Source organism: Aulonocara stuartgranti (genome assembly GCF_965226115.1).
Source record: "Aulonocara stuartgranti genome assembly, chromosome: 23".
NCBI lineage: Eukaryota > Metazoa > Chordata > Actinopteri > Cichliformes > Cichlidae > Aulonocara > Aulonocara stuartgranti.
The window spans coordinates 8,205,648-8,229,722 of NC_138958.1; the positions used below are offsets into that span (position 1 = coordinate 8,205,648).

Here is a 24,075-nt window from a genome sequence, read left to right on the forward strand (position 1 = left end):
TCTATTTTGGGTGTAACATTTGTTTCTGCTGCTTTGCATCTTCTGATTTCTAACTTGGGCGTGCTCTCACAGGTAGCCTAACCACAGCCTCATTATCCCAGAGTGATCCCCGCCTCCTCCTCCTCAACATCATCACTCCCTCCACCTCCCGTCTCTCCCACCATCCAGCCTCCCGACATCCAAACGGTTTCTTCCAGGAAGCGCGTCGGGCAGTCGGGTGCTCTGCTGGAATGCCTGGGAGAGAGAGCATTCTTTCTGTCCATTTCTAAGAGAGAGAGGGAGAGGGAGACATTGGGGAGGAGGTGGAGGAGAGGAAGAGGAGGAGGGGTGGCGATAGGAGAGAGGAACAGACATGGCTTCTAAAGAGATCACTGCCTCTGGTTTCGTGAGTGTGAGCAAGGATATCACAGGTGGGTAAAGACCGCCGCTTGGTTATTTTGCTCCCGGTCTTGTGTCGGTGTGCTCGCGGTCGCCCCGGGCGCGTGTGTGGTCAGGCTCCTGATGCTTTTTTCTCCGCGCGGCTGTCGGAGGCTGCGACCGTACAGACGCATTGGATGCTTGTCATGAGCTACACCTTTGCAATCAGTCCCGAACCTTGCCGGGGCGGCTTTTTTCTTTCTTCTTCTTTCCCCGCGCATGTGAATTAGTTAATCTTCAAATTAATTATTTACAGTGCAGGGAAATTAGCTTTAAGCCTGCCCTCTCTGGGTGGATCAGGTAATAAAAAACCCCAGCCCTAGGCCAAAGAGGGAAAGGGGCGTTGTGGAAAATAATGGTGTGTACTCGTGGGGTCTGGTACCGTCTTGTTCCCTGCACGTTTCTTTTTCTTTTTAAAAAAAAAAACCAAGACGCCCATTTCACAGTGAGATTTCCCCCTCTCTAACCCTCAACTCTTGAGTATTTCATCTTTGTTTTTCTGCAGCCTAACCAGCCAGAGCGCTGCTGCTGATTGCACGCGTGCGTGCGTGTGTACGCGTGCGTGGGAAAGTGAAGAGAGGGGCACTGATACAGGCAGATGTTCACCGTATCTTGCCAACAAAAATGCATGAGCTATACAAACTCAACAGCGCGACAGAATGCACAAATATTTACTCCCCTTTTCTCAAACAGCAACAGCTTACATATGTCAAAGTCACAGCAATGCCTCGATTTCAATATCATACACGCGCGCAAAAGCACTGACACATGCACCAGCAGCACACATGCTCAGGGTAGCAGGGACTCTGCTGCTGTGTTAATTACTCCTAATGGCTCTATTAGGCTCACTGTGATGATTAATCCAGTGGAATCCCTGCCTCTTCATTCAGCCACCTGCCGGGCGGCTGCACCACCTCATCCCGCCTTTCCTGCACTGATTGACAGGTGGAGAACCTGGTGGTCTGCCTGCATGCACTAGGTCACTGGAAAGAGCCTTCCTAACAGCTGGATTGACTTAAATTATCAGGTCTCAATTCTTGGTTCGCATAGCTCTTATTAATATGGTGCAAAATGTACTAAAAGTGTCAAAAACGAGTCCTCTTGTTCCAGGAAGGATCCTATAAGTGTCATCATGTTATCTGATTATTAATTGTCCATGCAAAAAGGTATGAGCGTCATTTACGTGTTGTGTCTGGTTAGAGTGATGATACTTAAATGATTTATTTAGGAAAATGTAGCTTCATCACAGGTCATTCATATAAGAGTTGAGATTCAGTAAAGTTAAAAGTGCTGTATTTTTGCTGAAATTTGATAGATTAGAAGTGTAATGGGACATTAAATCCAAATATTCGAGTAAAGTATGTACATAATCTGACCAAATGTACATAACTGCAATGGAACCTGTTCCCCTTAAGACTTATGAGCACCTAAAAATAGAAATAGGAAAGAATTGTTTGCCAGGGAAAGAATTGTTTGCATCACTGTCCATTGTGACTGTATCAACTCCACTGCCCAATCCCAACAACCCAGCCTCTGTATCGATTTCCTCATAAACTTGTCAGTTGGAAGCTCTGGAGCTAGAGTAATTGAGATGCTGAATCATGTAATTTCTGCTAGCGACTGTATGTGTCTGCGATAGTGTGTCAGTGCTATGTGTTCCCAAACTGTGAGTAAGATGCTTCTTTTGGCGCATCACGGACGTTATGTGCTGTATATACAAGTCAGGGGTCACAACACCGACAGTGACACTGTTTGACAGGAACAGTTCTCAGTGAATCATAGACACTGATGCTCAAATGTGTTATATTGCTCCTGTGAGTAAGAAAATAACACTGAAGCATATTGTGACTACCTCAAAGGAAATACCTCGGAGGCAAAACATTGTTATGTATCACAGTCATTCAGTAATTAATCCACGAAATCGTGTAACTTCCCACTGAGTGCCTTTGTGCTTTGGAGCACAACCTAAAACCCTGTCAATCATTCTGCTTCAGTGTTACGTGCAGATTATATGATTTTGCATATAAGAGGTTTGTTTCTCACGTATAATCATGATCCTGTCATCGCGGTTATTTTTATCATCTAAAATGCCACGACAGGTCAGCGTACATTGCAAGTCTGACACATCCCTCAGCTAATGTTGAGCTGGGATATTTGTACAGTAATCTGAAGTTAAAGGATCCTTCCTTATTGTTTGCATGTTGTTTTTTTGTGTTCCATTTAATTTGAATTTCTGCCACACTACTCCTTATTACTTTTGGTTTCTGAATGTGATTTTTCTACTGTATCCCTTTAGGCAATGTTAAATCAATGTTTAGAGACAAGAGGTCCTGCAAATAATCCTGCACAGTGAACATTATGTCTCATTTTATGTCCTTCAAAATGATATTATTGTTGTAGGATTTTGCTTTGCCTGTATTTTAGTATTACTGTACAATATTAACAGACAAAAAAAATAAATGTAGAGAATATTTTTGAGGTCTCTGCAAATTTGGAAGAGTGAAAAAGGATTCACAAATCTAAGACACAACAGCTTGCAAACTGTTCTTTTTATATGAAAAACTATCAAATTTGCACAAATGGTTGTTTGCTCCTTTCGGAGACTGAAACAGAGAGAGAGATTATGTTGTAACATATGTTAATGTTGTCATCCACAGAAAGCATCAGGAAGATTATCGATAAATCATCTATAAAGTTTGTTCGTGGCATTAAGCTTGACACTAAAAATGGCAAAACAGAGGACAAAATTCTGGTAAGTTGCTGCTTTCTGTTTCCTCACTGCCGACTTGGCTGGTTTAATGGGTTCTGTCTTAGCACTGGTCTGCTGATGTAGAAGAAAAAGAATGCCATAAGCCTGCTACATAAGCAGCCTGAGACATGCATCATGTATGTACTGTCTTTGATGTTTACTTCCCCTGCAGTGTTAATGGATCTCTGTCACAATGTTGATTTCTGTGACAGCAGAAGCAAGAGATCCTCATTATTTAACAGTGACAGTAAACATCTTGCTTCTTTGGTCACTTGCTAACTGCATTACGGCTGCTCCCCCTTTTCTGTGACTGCTGTTGGCGGCTTGGCAGGATGAATATTGGATAGACAGGATCTGCGAGAGTGGCTATGGATCCCTCTGTGCCTGTGGAGGCAGTGGGGGGCCGAACAGCTCACAGCCTTTGATTCTGGGGTGCTTTCATCAGAGAATATAGGACAGAGATATGAAATTTGTATTTGACTGTGCAAAACTCAGCCAGCTATCTGAATAGAATCTGGGGCAATCAGCTTGTACACGGCAGACAGGAAATCAGACTGGACCCTGTATGAATGCCAGTGTTAGCAAATGTGTAACACTTCCACTGTGTTTGCAGAAAAGGACACAACTCATGCATGGGTAACACACACTGCAGAACAGGTATAATTGATTGAGTGCACCATTAAGTGCAGCAAGGCAACCGTACATCTTTATAAGCATAATATAAAACAAATCCTTGTCTAACTAGTGTAGTTTTTATACTGTTTCGACACACTGGTTATTTCTGCCGCCCCTTCTACAATTCCCCCAGTGAGTGAATGAGCTTTTAAAAAAGGTCCATTTTTGCCTCGGCAGTGCAGAATTCCACTCATTGGATGCTGTAATGATTCATCGTGTGGTGAGGATGGGCAGTTAGGAGAGTTTCTGCATGTACAGCCTTTGATATTCAGACACTTTGATATGTCTATCTGCCAGAAACATCTTTCCAATAATCTCTTTCCAATCCATGTCTCATTTACCGCTTCCTCTTAAAAGCTGAACTGGAACGCGAGGGCTCTCTCTCCTGCTGGGTGCACATAGAAAACGGAAAAATAGATTGGAGGTTGATCAAATGCACCCAGGTTAGCATTTGGCAGGAGAGAGGAGAGTTTAATTGTGTTAAGTTTTTGTTTTCCTGTTTCACTGGAAGTTCAGGGTCGGAAGTAAGCAGTTGAAAGCTTGCTTGAGGTTGTGATTGGTGGTTTTGCTTTGTCACTATGGTTTACATGAATTTATCTGCAGAGGCCTCACCCAAACTGTCAAACAAAACAGAATTTGAATATCTGTTATCTAGCTGCATAATTAACCCACAATATGTGTGCTGTGTGTCTGGTCTCCCTTTGAAGTGGAATACTCGATAAGTGTCTCTCTCTCCTGCTGCATCAGCATGATTTACTTCTGTTTACTTGCATGCACTCTCTTAACTACCACCCGTAACCCAGACTCATCACCGTAATGCGATACAATCTGGTCCTTCTAATCAACTCCTTCAGACAGTCTTTGAAGTGAAGCGCAGATCTTCACCTCTCTCTTACACTCTCTCCATCTCACATGCACATTTTGAATTTTGAATGATTTCTTTTTCGACACCTCACTTGCTGTGTGGGTGTAAGAGGCTGTCAATGTGTGCTTCAGACAGGCCTGTGTCAAGCTCCCTTCTCCAAAAAATAACAGTAGAATGAGAGAGCTGTAATTTAATTACTTATTTCATTGGGGAGAGACACATGGGCATGGGGTGGGCGGAGGGGGGAGACTTTGTCCTCGGGGAGTGTTTTAGCAGGCCCATCAGAGAGAATGGAGTAAATGATTGGAAGCGACGGAGCAGAAGAGGAGAAGAAAAAGAGCAGAGGGCAGTACTTAGGGGCTGGTGGAGAGCTGCAAAATGCCAAAGAATCACTATTCTTTGTTTGCCTTGATGGATCGAGACACTGACTTTTTTCTTCTTCTTTTTATAGAGTGTGTGTTTGCAAGAAAAACAAAAAGAAAGAAACTGTTTCTCAAGAAGAAGAATCAGGGGCAGAATCAGATTTACTCAAAAGCTGCATGACACAAATGTCTCCAAGCCAAAAATAAGTGGGTGCACGCACACAAATGGTGCGTGTGCTCCTTCAGATGGAGATGCACAAACAGGCTCTGAGTTTGCTTTCAAATTTCCAGTCACGTCCAAACTCCCATCAAGTTTGCATTGAACTAAAAATGATCCAACACACCTCTGACCGCAGATACCAAATTAGCAAAGATGGCAAAGCAAAAAAGCTAATTTGATGTCCTGACCCACCATGACCCGCATTTCTGTGTTTAGAACAGATCCTATGATGCGAACGGTAGAGAAGACATCTATTAGCCCTGAAATTTGGCGGTTCTCATATTAAAGACCTGGAGCGATGCTAAATGACCAGAAGAGATTGCTCGCTGGGCCCAGAGGCGCACTGCGTGTCTCGAACTAAATGTATGAGCCACTGTCATGTTTACCCACAGCAGAAGTAATAGAATGATAATGAAATTACGTTTTATGTTTGTGTCATTGTGATTAAAACATTGCAGCATGTCACCATTTCTCAGACTTGAAGATGTTAATCTGTTAATGCTTGACGTTATCGCTGACACAGATAGCAATTTGCTGGATCAGTAGATGAATAGACCCTCTCATCATTACCATGGAAACTCCTGGGACTGTTTTCTCCCTGGGGAGTATGACTGTGCAGTGAACTTTTCAAGAGTCTTCATTCAATTTGCTTTATTTCCTTTTTTTTTCCCAGGTGCTCACAACATGGCGCCTCTATTTCCTGGCGCCAAAGATTCCCACAAAGGTACTTTCTGCCACCCTCTCAAGTTAATGTGCAGTGTGAGGCTTTTAGATTCGTGCCAGCTGAAATGTCAACTATGTCTCTGACAACAGGTAGAAACCACATTCAACTTCTTGGAGATTCGAGCTTTGAATTCTCAACCTGAACATCAGGTGAATTTTTACATTAACTCTGTATGCACTCCTCTCCACTGCAACAACAAAGTTGTCTGTGCAGTTGTATAATGGTGTAGTTACATCACTATGGCCTTCAAGGCAGGATAAAAGCATTTTAGACATTTATTAAAACAGCCACTGTGACAGTAAGAGCTCTCTTATTAACTTATTCTCTTCTACTGTTGATGTAATGCCAACAAGGAAAAACTTACTGCAAGAATTTTTAATTATTTTTCCCAGTTTTTATTTAAGCCTTTGCTTGTGAGATTAAAAGGCTTTTTTTCTCCTACAGGAAATTAATAACCTGTAACCAGAAAATTTTTGTCAGGTCTGCTTTTTTTCTTCTAAGTTCTTCCACTACCTTGCTTTGCAGGCAGGTCCCTGGACCTAGATTTTAGCTCCACTCAGGAGACATTGAAGGATATAAAAGCATTTTTGTTACACAGCAAGGACTGCAGACTGTTTCACAGTGTGGAAAGTGTGTTGTTATTTCTAGGGATAAGGTATTAAAGCTTGCAGTATTGGAGATCCTGGATGGCCCCCCGGTTTATTTTATGTCAGGCCTCAGAGAAAAGTGTCTCCCCTCTTTCAACTCTCACAAGGACCAGTGCCACAACAGATTCAATTCATAGATATCAATCTAGGGACTCTAATAGCCATGGTCAGAATGACACCTGGTTAGGAGCAAGGAAGGAGGTGGAGTGAAGTCATCAGGAACTAATGTAAACAACTCTTTGCTAGGCTCAGGTTCAATCAGCTGCTAACTAACATAGAACTGAGTCAACAACAGTCAACAACAGGGAGAGAAAAAATACACTGATGCTCAGTTTGAATAATCAAGCATAACTTTAGTTTAGGCAAGTAAGCTTAGCTGTAATCTCAGCAGATCAGCTGATCTCATTGCCAGCTCATATCAACGGAGATGAGATCGGCTGAGATGATACCCCTCTATGTATCCAATTAGCTACCCAAGCTTCTTTGGCTGGCCCACAGTTGTTGCTCTGCAAGCTGCTTTATAGCCCAGCTCCATGTTTTTTTTTTTTTTGGACTAATTTAACGAATATCAAACCCGCTCTGTTCTGTGGTGGAGTCTTGCTACTGGTCTCTTTGTCTTATCTATGTATGCGAATGGAAGGTCTGGTAGCTCTATGGCACCAAACATAAATGACTGCAGATGGAAATAGTCTTCTTTTGACTGTATTGTAGTGGCCTTAACTAAAATGCAAATTGCCACCCAGTTAATATCAGTTTTTTACACTGAATTCTTGACAATGGGACCAGAATCATGTCCGTACGTTGTCCAAATTCGTGCCACATGCAGCACACAACAGAAGATTTTCCAATTCAGGCCTATTTTCACTACTACAGGTATTTTCTGTAGTAAGGTTGCAATGACTTCTACTTACTGTTCTCACATTGGTTCAATTTTTACATTATGCAGACTATATACTTGGTAGCTGGCAGGGCAAAATCCAGTCTGACTGATTCAGACATTTGCTTTCTCACATGTGTAGAAAAGTTTAGAGATGCAGTGGGTGTGTGAAAACAGCTGTGGCGAAAAACAAGGAAGATCTTTCAATCTAGACCTCAGGGGCTCTTAAAGGTTCAGCTCATAGAAATCTCCGGGTCAGTGGCTGTTGTGGAAAAGAGCTACAGCATAACAGAGATTAAGGTCCAGTATAAGTTATCAAGGTAAACCTGGCTATGTGCTTATGTAAGGGATAAATCTTTCCTATCATAGTCAAGTACCTGATATAGCTCTGATATACTTGCATTTATACTTGCAGTTGTTTGCTCCTTCACTTTAGTGTTTATTATAACAGACAGATAATCTACGAAGTTGTGTCATCATTCCATTTAACTAGTCCAGTGGTTTCATATATAATTCATATAGTTTAATTGCAAGTAATTAAAAAATAGATACATTAATTTGTTTAATAAATGAAATTTAAGATTCAACTGCCACGATATTTTTCAGTCTTTTACGGATATTTTTCTTATGCGCAGGTTGTTATCGACACTGACAAGTCCAGTTACTCCCTGAGGTTTGAGTCACGGGAACACCTCAATCATGTGGTCAGCCATATAAATTTCGCTCTGTCTCGAATATTCAACAACTCCATTTTTGCGTAAGTGTCGGTGCCTCTCAAGATAAAATGAGAATAAATAGTCACGTCTGTGCAGTGGTGAAAAATTGGAAAGTTTAAAGAAGGATGACCTTTATTTGCGCAATTATCAAAAGATAAATGATTCCTTACAGTATCTGTGTTTCTTTTATGTTTGCAGCCCTTCCATCAGTCATTCAGACAGTGACCTTTCGGAGGGCAGCAGGAAGTATTCACCCAGCTCCGAGACTTCAGTGGAGACACAGAGGGCCTGCGGTAAAAGAGACGTTATCATCAAACATGGGAATTTGCACGCATGCATACACAGGCAGTCACACACAGATATGAGCATGTGTACACCACTTGGCAGACTCAAGAGGAAGTTGGCACACGTACTTTACAAATGCTCTCCCAGATGTTCTTTTTAGTGCTGTCACACATATAAAAGATTGATAATTTGGACAAATGTTTCTGTGTGCATTTTCCTCCCTTTTTTGCCATTTACTGCTGAAGGAAGCAGCTGTTCTCATCAACTCTTTTTTTTCCCCCTCTTCTGTTTGTTCCTCCCCCTTTCCTTTCTCAGGAGGCTTCTCAGAGACTTACGCTGCTCTGTGCGACTATAATGGCATCAGCTGCAAGGAGGAAGTGCAGTGGGTAAGAGCTGTGGGGCTGTGCCTGTGTTACTGTGAGTGTGTTTGAATGTTACATATATATGACTGTGCACAATATGAGGGGGGTGTCATGCACTCATTGATAATGTTTCTCCTAGGATGTGGACACCATCTATCACTCTCAGGACAACAGGGAGTTTAACTTGCTGGACTTCAGCCACCTGGAGAGCAGGTCAGGAACGAATGGCGGTTGGGCAATATTGCAGCCAAATTACAGTTCCTCATTTATCCAGTTTTTCCCTTTTACAGAGATTTGGCTGTCATTGTTGCATCAATGGCTTACAACACCTGGTTCACTAAACTGTACTGCAAAGACCTGCGCATTGTAAGTATAAACTTGTGTGCTACACCTTACAGTATTCCTGAAGGGTCACCGACCAAGGTTTTAAATATGTCTTTCATGCATCAGGGCTCAGAGGTCACTGAGCAGGTCCTGCACACAGTCAGCAAATCCTCCAGCCTTGAAGAGATCACTCTGGAGAATGCTGGGTTAAAATCGTGAGTAGCAGTCTTCATTTACTTTTTGTGCTTTGACTATTATAGAAACTCTGATTCCTGAAATGGGCATTAATTTTATCCTGCCTTGATTTTTTTTTTAATGCAAATGACAACATTTACCAAACGGTTTTAAGTGTATTTTGTGAACCTTAGTGGTGTTTGTCTTTTAATGATTGACCCATGCTAAGAACTTGGTCAGAATACCTGAGAATGCTGCTTCTATGAGTCAATTGTTGGCCTTATTTTGATTAACTTGTATGTCCTTGAACAAGGCTAAATCTCTGTACTACTGAATTATATATTATATATGTATTGTATGCGTAAGTGCTTGTCTGTGAATGTAGTGTAAGTTCATAGAGTTTTAGTTCATAGTGACACCACAGTGTTTGTCAGTTGTTTCAATCGCTTCATTGAATGACATCAAATATCTTTGTGTTTTATGCTGTTAAGCTGTGTTCATGCTTTGGTGAAGAAGTGTCTCGCTACAAATACAATGAGGGCCAAAAGTTGTTGGATTTTATAGAATTTTTGCCTCTAAATTTCAGACTTTTAGTTTTGATTTAAGTGGTTTTATAAACCTTTTCTTTAACAGTTTAGGAATTGTGTTTTTATACAGAATCTCCCATTTTCAGAGGCTCAAAAATAATTTGACCATTGGCTGACAAGCAGTTTCCTAAGCAGGTGAGGTATGTTCCCTCATTACTGTATGACAAATTAGCCAGGTAAAAGAAGATGCAAGGATGAGGAGTTGGACTTGTTTTGGTAGCTGTTCACTGGAATTCTTTATGTGAGTTTGGCGCAGATGCCAATGCAAATAAGGAAGACGATCACATATAGAAAAAACTTTGAATGGTCAAATGAACAATATACTGGATCTTTTAAATGAATGAGCATCAAAAAGCCGACAAGACTATAGAAGACAACTAAAACAGATGATTTTAGAAGCGCCTTGACTACATTCTTGAGACATCATCATGAATAGAAACACAGAGGAGTCACAACAAGGTGCAAACCACTGGTTACATTCAAGAACAACAAGGTCAGATTAGATTTTGTGAGAAAACTTCTCGTCCTGCACAGTTCTGGAAAAATACTAGTTGGTTTATTGAAAACAAGATGAACTTGTACCAGAATGATGGAAAGACAAAGTATGGAAAAAGACAGAAACTGCTCATGATCTGAAGCATACCACATCATCTGTCAAACATGGTGGACGCAATGTTTTGGCGTGGTCATGTATAGATGCCAGTGGATCCGGGTCACAAGTGTTTATTGATAGTGTGACTGCTGATAAAAGTAGCAGGATGAATTCTGAAGGACCAAGTCAGTCACTTCATCTTAACCTAATGGACCATTCCTTTAAAGTAACGGAAGACAAACCTGAATGCAGAGAGAACCACAAACAATCAATGACTGAAATCTGGTTGCAGTAAAGGCCTGGCTGAGAATCTAAAGGGAAGAAAGGCAGCATTTGGTGATATCCACGGGTTCTAGACTTCAGACAGTCACTGGCTGTGAATTTCTATCCAAGTATTAAAAATAATCCTTGTATTTAAAATTGTTAGTTTTTCCAATTAATTTTGAGCCTCTGAAAATGAGCTACTATGTATAAAAATGGATGTATTTCCTAAATAATGCAGTACTGAGTTTTAAAAATGTCTTTAATTAAAGCTGAAAGTTTGCAATTTAATCACATTTTGAATGTTTGACTTAAAATTCATTCATTACAAATATATATATATATATATATATATATATATATATATATATATATATATATATATATATAACTGCAAAATATGAGCTGGCCTGAAGCTCTGCAGCGATTTATTTAAGAATCAGCTATGGTATGCTTTTATGTTTCCTCTCAAACACAGAAGCTCAGAGAACATGTCAACAAGTAACTAGAGCAAAGATGTCAAACTCATTTTACACTGTGGGACACATACCAGCCCACTTTGATCTGGGCTGGGTTGGATCAGTGAAACTCCTGCTTCCATCAGTGCAAAGTTTGACTACACATTTAACAGATGGCACTTCTTTTTCTACATGATAGAGAAATATTGATCTAATAAATGAAATAAATTTGCCAGGAATGACAGTTTGAGCTTAAATTGTAAGAAATAAATATGTAAAATTACAGACAAAGTTCTGGTAGCTTAAATCCCAGACGGTCCTGTAATGAAACAACAGAAACATTTTGTTAATTCACATAAAATGTCCTTTTAAAAAAATGCGAGCATATTGTAAAAAATGACATTTCCATAGTAGATGAGTTTTCTCTCATGTCATTGTTTATCTTTTCTATCTTTATCTATAACTTATTTACTCTAGTGTAGTAAGAATGGTTGTAAGGGACATCTTTGTCAGTAGCCAAAGCTGCAAAACCTTTGAAAATACAGCTAAAAGTTCAAAATTAATGCCCTCCTTCACATTTTTCAAAACTATCCAGTGGGCCAGATAGGAGTCTTTGCCAGGCCGGTTCCAGCCCATGGGCCCTATGTTTGACACCCCTGAACTGCAGCAAAACTATGAAAACTGTGTTTCTGGCCACACGTGGCTGTTGTAACTATGTCACTTGTAGTGGCAATGCAGCAAAAGTCACACAAAAAGCACATCAGTACATCATGATGGGCACTCAACATTTATAAACCAAGAGATTTATAATGAACCTGATACTTCAACTGCAGTTGCAGCTCTCTGTAGGTAACTGCACACCCACTTTTGCAGTGACTTCCCACAGAAGATGTCAGTAGCTCTTTCAGAGAACCCTGCATCTGTCATCCATTCCCTCAACTTGGCGCACAACTCACTGGATAACCAAGGTATCGTAAATTATCTCCCTTTTTTGTTTTTCTAATTTAATCTTTGGGTCTGGAGAAAAACTCAAGCTTGTGTTTGATGTGATGAAGAAAGACAGTTCTATTTTCACTGGCTCTCATTGTTCTATATCTAAATATTACCCGAAAGGGTCTGTTGAGTCCAATAGTAAAAGAAAATAGTGGCTCATTTTGGCTTATCTGGTCCCTGATCCGTTAACTCAGAAGCAGGTACATCTGTTACAGTGAAAATTACTTTCAAGTGACAAGAAATTCTGCGACTCACTTTTTATATCTGCTGTGTTCATGCTGCAGGTGTGTCCAACTTAATCCAGCAAGTGTGTCGCCTCAGCAAGGGGCTTCGTCTCCTCAACCTCTCCAAGACCTCACTCACCTCCAAAGGTTAGGAGTTGCCCCACCTTGTTTTTTTCCTTATTTACCCCTGTCTGTGAGTTAAATAAAAGTATGGCACAGGTGTTACTCACCAAAATCAGGAGGAGAACAAGTTGGATCCCCTGCAGCTTTCAGAGCTCGGGTTAGATCATACTGTGGTTGAGGGGATATAATGTTTTCAGAGCTTTGTTTTATGCTTTCGCCCCGCTATGACTCCATATTTACTTACAATGTCATGTGCTGCCCTGCAGGCAGCATGCCTTCTGCTACTGTCTCATCGCACAGGGTACCCAGCGGAGAATTTAAATATTACATTGAATTGCGCTACTTCCCATAACATCCACTGATACCTGCTGCTCCAAGATGTCTATGAATAATTTAAAAACACAAAATGTTTTGAGAGCATTCTCTTTCTCCTTTTTAATATTGTACAGCTACCAGCTCTCATCTTTCTCATTTTTCATTTCATCTCTCTGCGCTCTACTCCCCTTTCTCTCAGGAGTGGTTTCTCTCTCTCAGGCTTTGTGCTCCAGCGATGAGTACTCTAACTCCCTGCTGCACCTGGACCTGAGCAAGAACCCCGGGGTCCTCTCGGGGGAGGATGCATCGGTCAGAAAGCACAAGCCATCTGGAAACACAAATACACGCTGCCCCATTTAATCTCCACTTTTTCAGCCTAATACGATGTTTCTCCTCTTCTCGACCTATTCGCAGAACCTTTATCTCTTCTTGTCTCAACCCAACTGCCTGGTCCACTTGGATCTGTCGGGCACAGACTGCTGTGTTGACTCAGTGAGTATTTAATGGGTGGGTGTGATCAAATGTGTGTCTTTGGGATGCACTTTGATATCGCCTGAAGAGCAGTAAGGGCTTATTGGTAACTAAGATTACATTTTTTGGATAGCACTTGCCAACGTTTGTCTGCTGCTAAATGTTCAAAGAGTGCGTGACGACAAGCTAGAAGTCAGTGAAGTTGTTTTTTTTATAATTGAGATTTCTTCAACAAAACAAAAATAAACACAAAAAAGCAACATTGCCATCACTATCTGCGCATCCCTAATGCATGTGCAATTTTTAAAAAAATGCATTTCTCTCTGCGTGCAATTCTCAGCCCAAATTAACCGTTTCCACCCTGTGTGTCATGCAGCTATTTGGGGCTCTTCTGAGGGGGTGTTGCGCTGATCTCTCCTTTCTGAATCTTTCCAAAAATTCCTTCTCCCACAGGTTAGTCATATCTTTAAGATTACCGAAACAATAAACGCAGCTCCAAACCCAAATCTGGGAAGACATCATCCCTATTTCACCTTAAAGGCATCATCTTTCCGCTCATGTCATTCCGTCTCCATCTTTTTTTCTTTTTCTTTTTTTGTCAGTTGTTATCTTCATTTCTTGCTTAATGGGAAATCAGAAATGTGCTTTGTGGGAATCTCTGGAACATTGTGTTTCCTCTCTGTGGGTGTGTCTACTGCCGTTTAAAAGCAGAACTTTCGGCACAGTCTGCATAGATAAGACTCATGAATGTTTAAGCAGAGCTATCTATCATTTGACCCCACTCGCTCCCTCCTCTTACACCAAAGCAATATTCACTCATATATCTCATTCTTTGTCAGTAGTCTACACTCAGCTCTGCACTCAAATTTACCTGGAATGTCAACAGTGTGACTTCATCTGCTTTCATCCCATCCCACTCTCCGTATTATCTCTTCACCTCTACATCTTCTCGCTTTGATCCTCTGTGGGGGGGGGGGATTTCTAATCCAATAGGAAAGTGAAGGATACGCTGCCGTTGTTCCGTCAGTTTTTCAGCTCAGCTTTCAGCCTCACTCATGTCAGCCTGGCCTCTATGAAGCTGCCCCCTGATGTTCTGAGGTACCTACCATGTCACTTCTAATTCTCTATCCAAATATGCTCCCTTTTATCTGAACTCCTCTGCAATAAAGGCTGTGCCAGCGAGACCTTTAATACTCCTTCTGCTTGTCTTTTCCTTGTCCGTCATTTCTCTTCTTTCTGTCTCCGCAGGGCTCTCCTCACAGGGTTAACCTCCAATCCTCATATCAATGACCTTCATCTGGACATCAGCGGCTGTGAGGTGAGAGCTCATCTTCACACCTACACCGGATTTCAACACGGGAGGTGTCCAGGCGGAGTATTGAGCTATAGGTCACCTGTGTTTTTGAATCCCTCTGAACCAAATGCAGAGTGCAGATGTGAGCTTTAACTTGTGCTTTCGGTTTCATTGACAGGTTTATAGTGCAAGAAAGTAGCAAGCTTTCGTGGCCTCCATATGCAGCTGATTTTATTTACACTGGAGTGTATCAGATGAGCGTATCTTGCATCAGATGCAGTTGAGATAAACCGAAAAGTTTTATTTTCAAATTGGACTTTGAAAGCATTTTGAAAGGGAGTTTTACCAAGGTGAACTTTTGTAAAAGTGTTAAGATTATTTACTGCAAGCAGCCATTATCAGTATTTTTAGACTAAAAATGGATCAAATGACCATGCATGTAATGTGAAACTTGGTCTCTTGATGGCAAACCAACAAAGAGTTATCAACTTCCCAAAAAAAGTTATTTGGGAGAGTTAGACACTGGTTAACACACCATAGTACTTGGCAGCTTAAGTGTATTTCCCCCAGAAGGGAAGATGGCAGAATATAAATATTAGCTTTGCAATTGCCTGGCAGTAGCTAGAAAAATAATAGTGTTTCTGCTGGTTATGTAAATAGACATCTGGTTTGTATAAGGTCATAAGTCTCTTAGTTTCAGCCCACAGTTTTATAGATTTACATTCTGCAGTTAGAAGCTTTACTTTTAAACTGACTTTCTTTTCTTTTTTTTAAATTCATCTTGATTTTTCTTTTTTTGTGTGCGTTGCCGGAGGTGGGGGTGTGTATGTGGTGTGTGTGTGTGTGTGTGTGTGTGTGTGTGTGTGTGTGTGTGTGTGTGTGTGTGGGGGGGGTGCTTTTAATGTTTACCGCCTGTCACCATCATAAGCTTCTCCTCACAGGTAGATGTATGCGTCCTGCTGCCAAATGATGTGATTGAAGGAAAGAAATTAATATCACTGTAAATATAAAAGAATTAAGTTATTTTTTTTAGATTTGTAGCCTTTCAGTATTTGTCAAATTTATAGTGATATCTGTTGATATATGTCAAAGCACCCCAAACACAAATACCTCTAAATTATGTTTATGTACTTGTAATTGTAGTTCATTCCAACACTAAATACTGTAAGGGCAGAAGTGTCAGCTATGTTATAATATGACTGTCAACTGCCAAAAATCTGTTATGCTTTTACTTACAGGGAGTGCAGAATTATTAGGCAAATGAGCATTTTGTCCACATCATCCTCTTCATGCATGTTGTCTTACTCTAAGCTGTATAGGCTCGAAAGCCTACTACCAATTAAGCATATTAGGTGATGTGCATCTCTGTAATGAGAAGGGGTGTGGTCTAATGACATGAACACCCTATATCAGGTGTGCATAATTATTAGGCAACGTCCTTTCCTTTGGCAAAATGGGTCAAAAGAAGGACTTGACAGGCTCAGAAAAGTCAAAAATAGTGAGATATCTTGCAGAGGGATGCAGCAGTCTCAAAATTGCAAAGCTTCTGAAGCGTGATCATCGAACAATCAAGCGTTTCATTCAAAATAGTCAACAGGGTCGCAAGAAGCGTGTGGAAAAACCAAGGCGCAAAATAACTGCCCATGAACTGAGAAAAGTCAAGCGTGCAGCTGCCAAGATGCCACTTGCCACCAGTTTGGCCATATTTCAGAGCTGCAACATCACTGGAGTGCCCAAAAGCACAAGGTGTGCAATACTCAGAGACATGGCCAAGGTAAGAAAGGCTGAAAGACGACCACCACTGAACAAGACACACAAGCTGAAACGTCAAGACTGGGCCAAGAAATATCTCAAGACTGGTTTTTCTAAGGTTTTATGGACTGATGAAATGAGAGTGAGTCTTGATGGGCCCGTGGCTGGATTGGTAAAGGGCAGAGAGCTCCAGTCCGACTCAGACGCCAGCAAGGTGGAGGTGGAGTACTGGTTTGGGCTGGTATCATCAAAGATGAGCTTGTGGGGCCTTTTCGGGTTGAGGATGGAGTCAAGCTCAACTCCCAGTCCTACTGCCAGTTTCTGGAAGACACCTTCTTCAAGCAGTGGTACAGGAAGAAGTCTGCATCCTTCAAGAAAAACATGATTTTCATGCAGGACAATGCTCCATCACACGCGTCCAAGTACTCCACAGCGTGGCTGGCAAGAAAGGGTATAAAAGAAGAAAAACTAATGACATGGCCTCCTTGTTCACCTGATCTGAACCCCATTGAGAACCTGTGGTCCATCATCAAATGTGAGATTTACAAGGAGGGAAAACAGTACACCTCTCTGAACAGTGTCTGGGAGGCTGTGGTTGCTGCTGCACGCAATGTTGATGGTGAACAGATCAAAACACTGACAGAATCCATGGATGGCAGGCTTTTGAGTGTCCTTGCAAAGAAAGGTGGCTATATTGGTCGCTGATTTGTTTTTGTTTGGTTTTTGAATGTCAGAAATGTATATTTGTGAATGTGGAGATGTTATATTGGTTTCACTGGTAAAAATAAATAATTGAAATGGGTATATATTTGTTTTTTGTTAAGTTGCCTAATAATTATGCACAGTAATAGTCACCTGCACACACAGATATCCCCCTAAAATAGCTAAAACTAAAAACAAACTAAAAACTACTTCCAAAAACATTCAGCTTTGATATTAATGAGTTTTTTGGGTTCATTGAGAACATGGTTGTTGTTCAATAATAAAATTATTCCTCAAAAATACAACTTGCCTAATAATTCTGCATTCCCTGTATTTTACTAGATTTAAAGAGCTTACTAATGATAATCCTATATATTTTAAGTAAATCAAATAGCTAAACAGTACAGAGGATTGTGTACTGAAGCGTAAAGGGTTTCCCCTCTCTTTGAGCTGAACTGCTGCAGATCACAAACAAAGCAAAGCTTGCAGGGACATAAATCCATAAATTTGCCCCACTGTGGAAAATGGAACAATTCCCCAAAGACTGAAGTTAAAATGACTCTGATTCATGGCTGTGCACATGTTAGTTTTCCCATCTGTCTCTATCTCTCTCCAGCTAAGGTCTGCAGGAGCTGCTGTAATCCAGGAACTCTTCCCTAGAGTCTCCTCCATCGCTACTCTCGATATCTCCGACAACGGTACAGTGGCACGCTGCAGAACATCCAACCATGACCTTGACTTTTTATCCTTGGGCAGCTGAGGTTGGAGTGGGCTGCTAATGTCGAGCTGTGTGTGTGTGTTTTGACAGGTCTCGACGCAGACTTACTCACAGTCCTGCCAGCCCTCTCTAGACACCCTTCCCTCAAACACCTTCATCTGGGCAAGAACTTCAACATCAAAAACAGGTGCTGTCAGTGCTCTCTGTCATGCTTTACTGCAGTTATTTATGGATATACCCTATGCGCATGACTGTGTGTGTATCTGAGCACAAACATGCTTGCACTGCATATGCCAGCTTGAATATACACATTTGTTCTTGTAGTTCTGTTTTCATAAGTGGCTGCCATTCCTCAGGCAGCAGGAGATGACTCGACCCAGCTCATCCTGCTTTGTTTCCGTGTTTGTCATCTGCAGGGTTCTGGATGAAGTGTTGCAGAAGCTAGTTCAACTCATGCAAGAAGAAGAATGTGTGAGTAACTAGAATAGATATACAAAAATTAAAGGGCAATGTGCTTTGATTGCAAACAGTAGAAATAGAAAAAGCATAAATCAGCTGCAGAGACATTAAAATTCATCATATTCTGCAAAGATAAACTTAATTGACTTTCAGTTAATTAAATTATTAAAATAATAAATAATGTTTTTTTCAGAAGACTGAATGATTACATATATTTGTTTGTGTCAAATTCAAAATGAGAATATATTTTTGTACATTTTTTTCCCCATATGTCAACTTTCTTTATACTGCTTTTAATTAAAAGTAGGGTTCTGCTTACAGTTAAAATACTGCTCAGATTCCTGGGCACATAATTTTTGCATTATGTTTCACTGGAGATGTGTCACTGTTTCATCAATTATTACTGTTCCTCTGTTAACATTGTGGGCGCAGTGTCTATATCACTACACATATTGTGAATAATTCATGCAAACAGCATGTAAAGTCAAGTCAAAGCACTATTTGCTAAATGTCACCTCCTGGCTTCTCGTGCTTCTTTTCTTTTTCCTGAACAGTCTTCTCCGCTTCATTTATTAACTCACATGCTTGTAACCCCTCCCTCTATAGGCCCTTCAGTCTTTGTCCCTCTGCGACTCACGCCTGCGTTCTCGGGGCACCGTGCTAGTCAACGCCCTGGGTAGCAACACCTGCTTGAGAAAAGTGGATCTGAGCGGGAATAGCATGGAAGACATTGGAGCCAAGATGCTGAGCAAAGCCCTTCAAATCAACACAACACTCAGGTGAACGAAAGACTAAGTGTAAAGTTTTTTTCCTGGGTTTCTGCAGTCTTTGCAGTGACTTGTGCTCTGTGTGGAAGTTTGTATTCTATGCAACTCTGACCTTGCCCTGCAGGAGTGTGACATGGGATCGCAACAACACCTCCGCAGCAGGATTTCTCGATGTGGCCCGAGCACTTGAACAGTAAGAGTGTTAAAAAAAAAAATATTATCAACATCTATTCTGTATGTATGCCCACTGGACTCTAATCAATAAATAAGAGCATGTCTTACACATCTACTGCTAGAACTATTTTTAAGAAATGTTATTAAAGAATGTTTGAGAACATTTAACCATGTTGCTCAGCTGTGCAAATTGTTGTTTTCCACTTTGCTATCTTAAGTGGTCCAGACTTGCCTTTAGGCAAAAGATGACATGGTTGCAAGGATCAAAGTATTACTCAGTCACTGAATGGCACAGGAAAAATATTTTAGGATGAGCTCTGTCCAGTGGGGATATTAACCCTAACTAACCCTGGACTCTGTAACCCACTTTATTTTCTCTTTTTAGTCTCTTACTGTCTCCCTTAATAACTTGTCCCTTCCCTCGTTTTCTGCTTTCTCCTCTCAGTAATTTCACCTTACAGTACATGCCTCTACCCCTAAGTGACATCAGCCAGGCGTACCGCAGCGCCCCTGAGAGGACAGAGCAGGCGTTGACCAAGGTTGGGACGGTTGGAGTAAAGCCACCAATAAAGTTATTACAGTACTACTTAAAACTGGGAAGATTAAAAAAAGCTTAATAGCTTCTTCATCAGTGGCCTGGGGACCGTTGGGGTAACTCAAAAACAGAGATAAAGAGCCCTACCTAACAACCCTAATCCCTAAAAGCTTTCAACCTACAGGAGACGCTAGAGGGATTTAATTAAATTCTTCTAGTTCACAACAAAACACTTTGGTGTTGACTCTTCAAAATTAATTTCTGCCCTTTTTATAAATTCATCAAATGCTTTGAGGTCATAAATGAGCAGATGTTTATGACTGTAGACAAAGACATTATCCGAAGCAAATGAAAACAAATATGAGGTATTTGAATGAAAACTTGGTGTGCTCAAAGAAACGTGTTGTGCAAAAATTTGGACCTCTGGAGAAATCTGCGTAGTTTCGCACAAAACAGTGAAATTCATCAAGAGATGACGAGGTTTATCTAAAAGCTTCATATGTCTGAGATGAAGCTGTACTACAGGCTTATCGGGAAAGCAAGTTCATCCTAAGCCTAACTGTGAAAGAATGTTTTCTTCATATGTTCTTAAATTTCTGCAGCACTTAAGACTGAGTGCAAGCGCCTACCATGAAGAGCCTCTTAACATATTCTGTTTGCGGTGCCGACAAACAGACAGTGGTGAATAAATGTGCAATAATTTTGTTCATTTATTTTTCTGTTTACTTGTTTATGAATACATGAATGTAAACTCAAACAGCATCGGGAAAGTGGCATTTTAGGAGATTCATAAATTAGACTTAACAAGCAAATTCTAGTTATTACTGTAATTATTTCTCTCTTGAGGAAAGGAGAGGGACAAGGGCTTTGGATAAAGGCTGTGTTAATTTCTAAGAGCTTTAGGGAGCCACCTCTAAAGCTTTAACAAGGATTCTACAGTCATCTTAGTCTTAAGATGCTTTTGTTGCTTGTTGTAAAATGACAGCACCCTCTACTTGGCTCTTTGCACTTTCTTCCTTCTGCTGAAATCTCCTTCTTGCATTGCCGCCTCTTATGTTCTGTTTGTGCTCTTCATGTTTTCATGGTGAGAGTATAATCGTGATAATCGTTTTGCCGCACAGATCCAGCGTGCTCTGGTGAGGAACAACCAGACTCAGCGCTTCTCTCAGAGACAGGCTTTGCGGCTCCATCAGGGCCTGGTCACCAGCACCGCCGAACAGGTAGGGCTCGTCAGCGTGCGCTCGCATCTGCGTCTGTTTGTGAGTGTTTGCACTTGTAACACTCCCCCGCCTGTCTGTTTCCAAGGTGATGGAGCGCCTCTGTGTGCGTGTCCAGCAGCAGGTGTGTTTATTACGGGGCGTCGGAGAGATGGAGGAGATTCAAGCTGCAAAACAAGTGCTAAAAGAGGCGAGGAACTCTCGCGCTGTGAGTGATGTGAAATGTGCAAGCGTAGTATTTGCATTGTTGTCACACTGAATATGAATGAATCCTTTCTCTGTGGTGCTCCAAGCTCTACCCTTCACTGTGTGAGCTCGCTCATGTGCTGTCTGTGGATGGGCCGGTGCGGCAGAGACTCGACTCCTTGGCTGGCGAACTTGCCAAAGCTGCTGACAAGGAGCTGCAGGTACATCTAGCAGCCTCTTTTTTTGACACTGATATGTAACAGATGACAGAGTCACCGATCGCTGGCATCCATTGCAGGTGATTGTCGACTCCATGGTGTCTCTGTGCCGCGAGCTCTGCCCTCTATCTTCTTCTGCAGCAGAGAGATTAAGCCCACCCCTCTCATCTGTCTCTGAGCGTGTGTCCATCCCTCGCTCTGCCATTCGCACTGCCCTTATGGAAAGAGCAGCACAGGACATTCACAGAGCCTTGGAGTAAGTGAGACGCTGAAGCAGCAACAATAAGTCTGAATTTGATAAGAAGAATATTGATTTGCTCTCACTTTTACCAAGCTTCTTCCCGTCAGTCTCTCCCTTTCCTCTAACCCAATCTTCTGCAGAGAAGTAAAGCTGTCAGTGGTTTCCTATCTCACCAACTCCATCGTGGACCAGATCCTTCAGGAGCTCTATGCCACCCATAAGAACCTGGTAAACACAAAGCATTTACTGTGAAACTGTAAAGGATACACAGGTTTTGTTTGGAGCAAAAGTTTTAGGAGTGCTGTCTTTCTCAGACTCGGCAGGTCTCTCATCTTAAATGCTGGGAGGGGACGTGTGAAGATGGGACAGGCTGGAGGTTTAACAGGCACAGGGACTCTCTGGACATCACAGATGAAGAGCTCAGCACCAGCATAGTGAGTGAACTTACGTGTGTCTTGGGACCCATATACGAGAAATATTCAATTAAATATTTAAAGTGAATTCAGTTTTATTGATATAATGCTAAAACGCAAAAACAGCCAAGAAGCAAAACCCCAACAGTCAAACAACCCCCTGTAAGAAAGCACTTGGCAATAGTGGGAAGGAAAAACTCCCTTTTAACAGGAACAAAACCTCCAGCAGAACCAGGCTCAGGGAGTGGGAGCCATCTGCCGCCACCAGTTGGAGGGTGAAGGGAGTACACCTCACAAATTGGGAATTTGTGGTTTTCTACATGCCTTCAATTGTGGTCGCTACCACAATCGCTATCAAATTTTCCAGAAAATTCAGCCTCCCAGAATTTTTTGTTGAACTTCAGCTACACTTTTGAAATTGCATATTCCTGAAGTCATAGCAGAGCGTTACCCAGGGTTCATGTGCTCCGATGTTAAATGAGCGGTTGCGAGAGGCGCAGAGTTTAATTTTTCAATTTTTTTGTTTACTTTAAATCCTTCCGTTTTTGTAAGTATTTATCCAATTCAGGCTGGGCTGGAGCCGGTGGGCCAGTCTAGTCACCAGTCCATCACAGGGCCAACACAGACAGACGGATAAACAACCACACTCAGGGCCAGTTTCAAATTTTCAAATTGCCATTTAACCTAACACCAATGTCTTTGAACTAAGGGAGGAAGTCACAGTACCTTGAGGAAGCATCCAAGCTCCAGAACACATAGAAAGACCCGTTTGAACCAGGTGGTTGAGACTGAAACCCTCTAATTGTAAAGCAGTAACAGTAAACACTGCACCAACATGCCATCGAAATGAAATGAGATAAGGATGCCGTTAGTAAATATGAAATGATAACTAAATGTAAATGTTTACAGGAAATGTTTTACTTTTTTTTAGTATGCCCAATTTTATCAACACAAATGGGCTGAGGGGGCTTTATTACCTGCAGCCCTCTCCGTGTGATCTTTTCTTGCTATCAAACAAAATCATTTCAGAGATTTAAATTAATTTTATCCCATCTAACATTACCTCTTAGCAATCTTTAGCAAATTGAAAAAGCCCAGGAAGTAGCCCCCCCCCCCACCTTGCCTTCAGCATTTATTTTGCCTCTGAGCAGCTAGCTGTAGAAACTGAATTCCTGGAGTTATGATAAAGTATCATGACTCTCATGAAGACCCTGAAGTAGTGTGATTTCACATATATTAGTCTAATATTTCAAACCGTTTTCAATTTGTGTCTGACATGGAAAGGAGACTTGTTTCTCAGTTTTGTATTTTGTTGCATAATCGCAATATTTCATGTTTGTCATTGCAATCATATATGCATCAGCAAGTGTGCTGATTAAATTAGGTTTACGATCCCCTGCTTGTTTATCCCGTTATTAAATTTGAGCACTACAGCTAAGGCAAAAATAGTGTTTCAGTAGTGACAAAACTTGCAGGAATGAGGACTTTTTCCTCCGGGTTTTGACATTTGAAACATTAAGCTGACTTTCCTGACAGGAACACTACAGTTAAAGGTCAGAAATATTGAAAGGCTCCCACTCCTTCACTGGAGACGCTTTAACAATACTTGAATTGATGATGTATAGTCAGTACAATTGTGTTTTGGCCTTTAGAAGCTTCTACTGATTGTAGTGATTGAAGCACGATATTGAATGTCCATGTTTCAAAAGGCCAATAATTGCTACCCTGAAAGCCTAACTGGCATTAAACAGAAATCAAGTTATTGTTAGATACAATAGACAATGGACAATGAAGAAAAAGCAGGCTTTTTATAGATGAATATTTAAGTTTGTGGCTCTCCATGATGTTGATGCACAAAATTCTGAAGTTATTAAAATATTCTTATCTTCTTATGGAGCAGCTACACCTCCTTCCCTTTCCCAGTTTTAAAATGAGTTCTCCGCTGTGTGCTGTATCTACATTTGCTCATTAACAGTAA

The 24,075-nt window shown here is 41.2% G+C and overlaps 1 protein-coding gene across 1 annotated transcript in view; it reads left to right on the forward strand.

The window, feature by feature from the left end:
- The first annotated feature begins 180 nt into the window (after positions 1–180).
- LOC309699929 (capping protein, Arp2/3 and myosin-I linker protein 3-like) overlaps positions 181–24,075 on the forward strand; it is a 35,280-nt gene continuing 11,385 nt past the window's right edge. Inside the window, exons 1-29 of the mRNA XM_082523178.1 lie at positions 181–410; positions 3,075–3,169; positions 5,962–6,012; positions 6,102–6,161; positions 8,172–8,293; positions 8,451–8,545; positions 8,853–8,923; positions 9,039–9,112; positions 9,190–9,265; positions 9,350–9,438; positions 12,169–12,263; positions 12,573–12,659; positions 13,150–13,259; positions 13,365–13,442; positions 13,798–13,874; positions 14,415–14,519; positions 14,670–14,739; positions 17,786–17,867; positions 17,978–18,074; positions 18,304–18,358; positions 18,953–19,125; positions 19,238–19,306; positions 19,733–19,826; positions 20,944–21,042; positions 21,128–21,247; positions 21,333–21,446; positions 21,524–21,699; positions 21,825–21,912; positions 21,999–22,118. Coding sequence (XP_082379304.1) covers positions 353–410; positions 3,075–3,169; positions 5,962–6,012; positions 6,102–6,161; positions 8,172–8,293; positions 8,451–8,545; positions 8,853–8,923; positions 9,039–9,112; positions 9,190–9,265; positions 9,350–9,438; positions 12,169–12,263; positions 12,573–12,659; positions 13,150–13,259; positions 13,365–13,442; positions 13,798–13,874; positions 14,415–14,519; positions 14,670–14,739; positions 17,786–17,867; positions 17,978–18,074; positions 18,304–18,358; positions 18,953–19,125; positions 19,238–19,306; positions 19,733–19,826; positions 20,944–21,042; positions 21,128–21,247; positions 21,333–21,446; positions 21,524–21,699; positions 21,825–21,912; positions 21,999–22,118 — 2,700 coding nt within the window. The 5' untranslated portion in view covers positions 181–352. The remainder of the gene's footprint in view (positions 411–3,074; positions 3,170–5,961; positions 6,013–6,101; positions 6,162–8,171; positions 8,294–8,450; positions 8,546–8,852; positions 8,924–9,038; positions 9,113–9,189; positions 9,266–9,349; positions 9,439–12,168; positions 12,264–12,572; positions 12,660–13,149; positions 13,260–13,364; positions 13,443–13,797; positions 13,875–14,414; positions 14,520–14,669; positions 14,740–17,785; positions 17,868–17,977; positions 18,075–18,303; positions 18,359–18,952; positions 19,126–19,237; positions 19,307–19,732; positions 19,827–20,943; positions 21,043–21,127; positions 21,248–21,332; positions 21,447–21,523; positions 21,700–21,824; positions 21,913–21,998; positions 22,119–24,075) is intronic.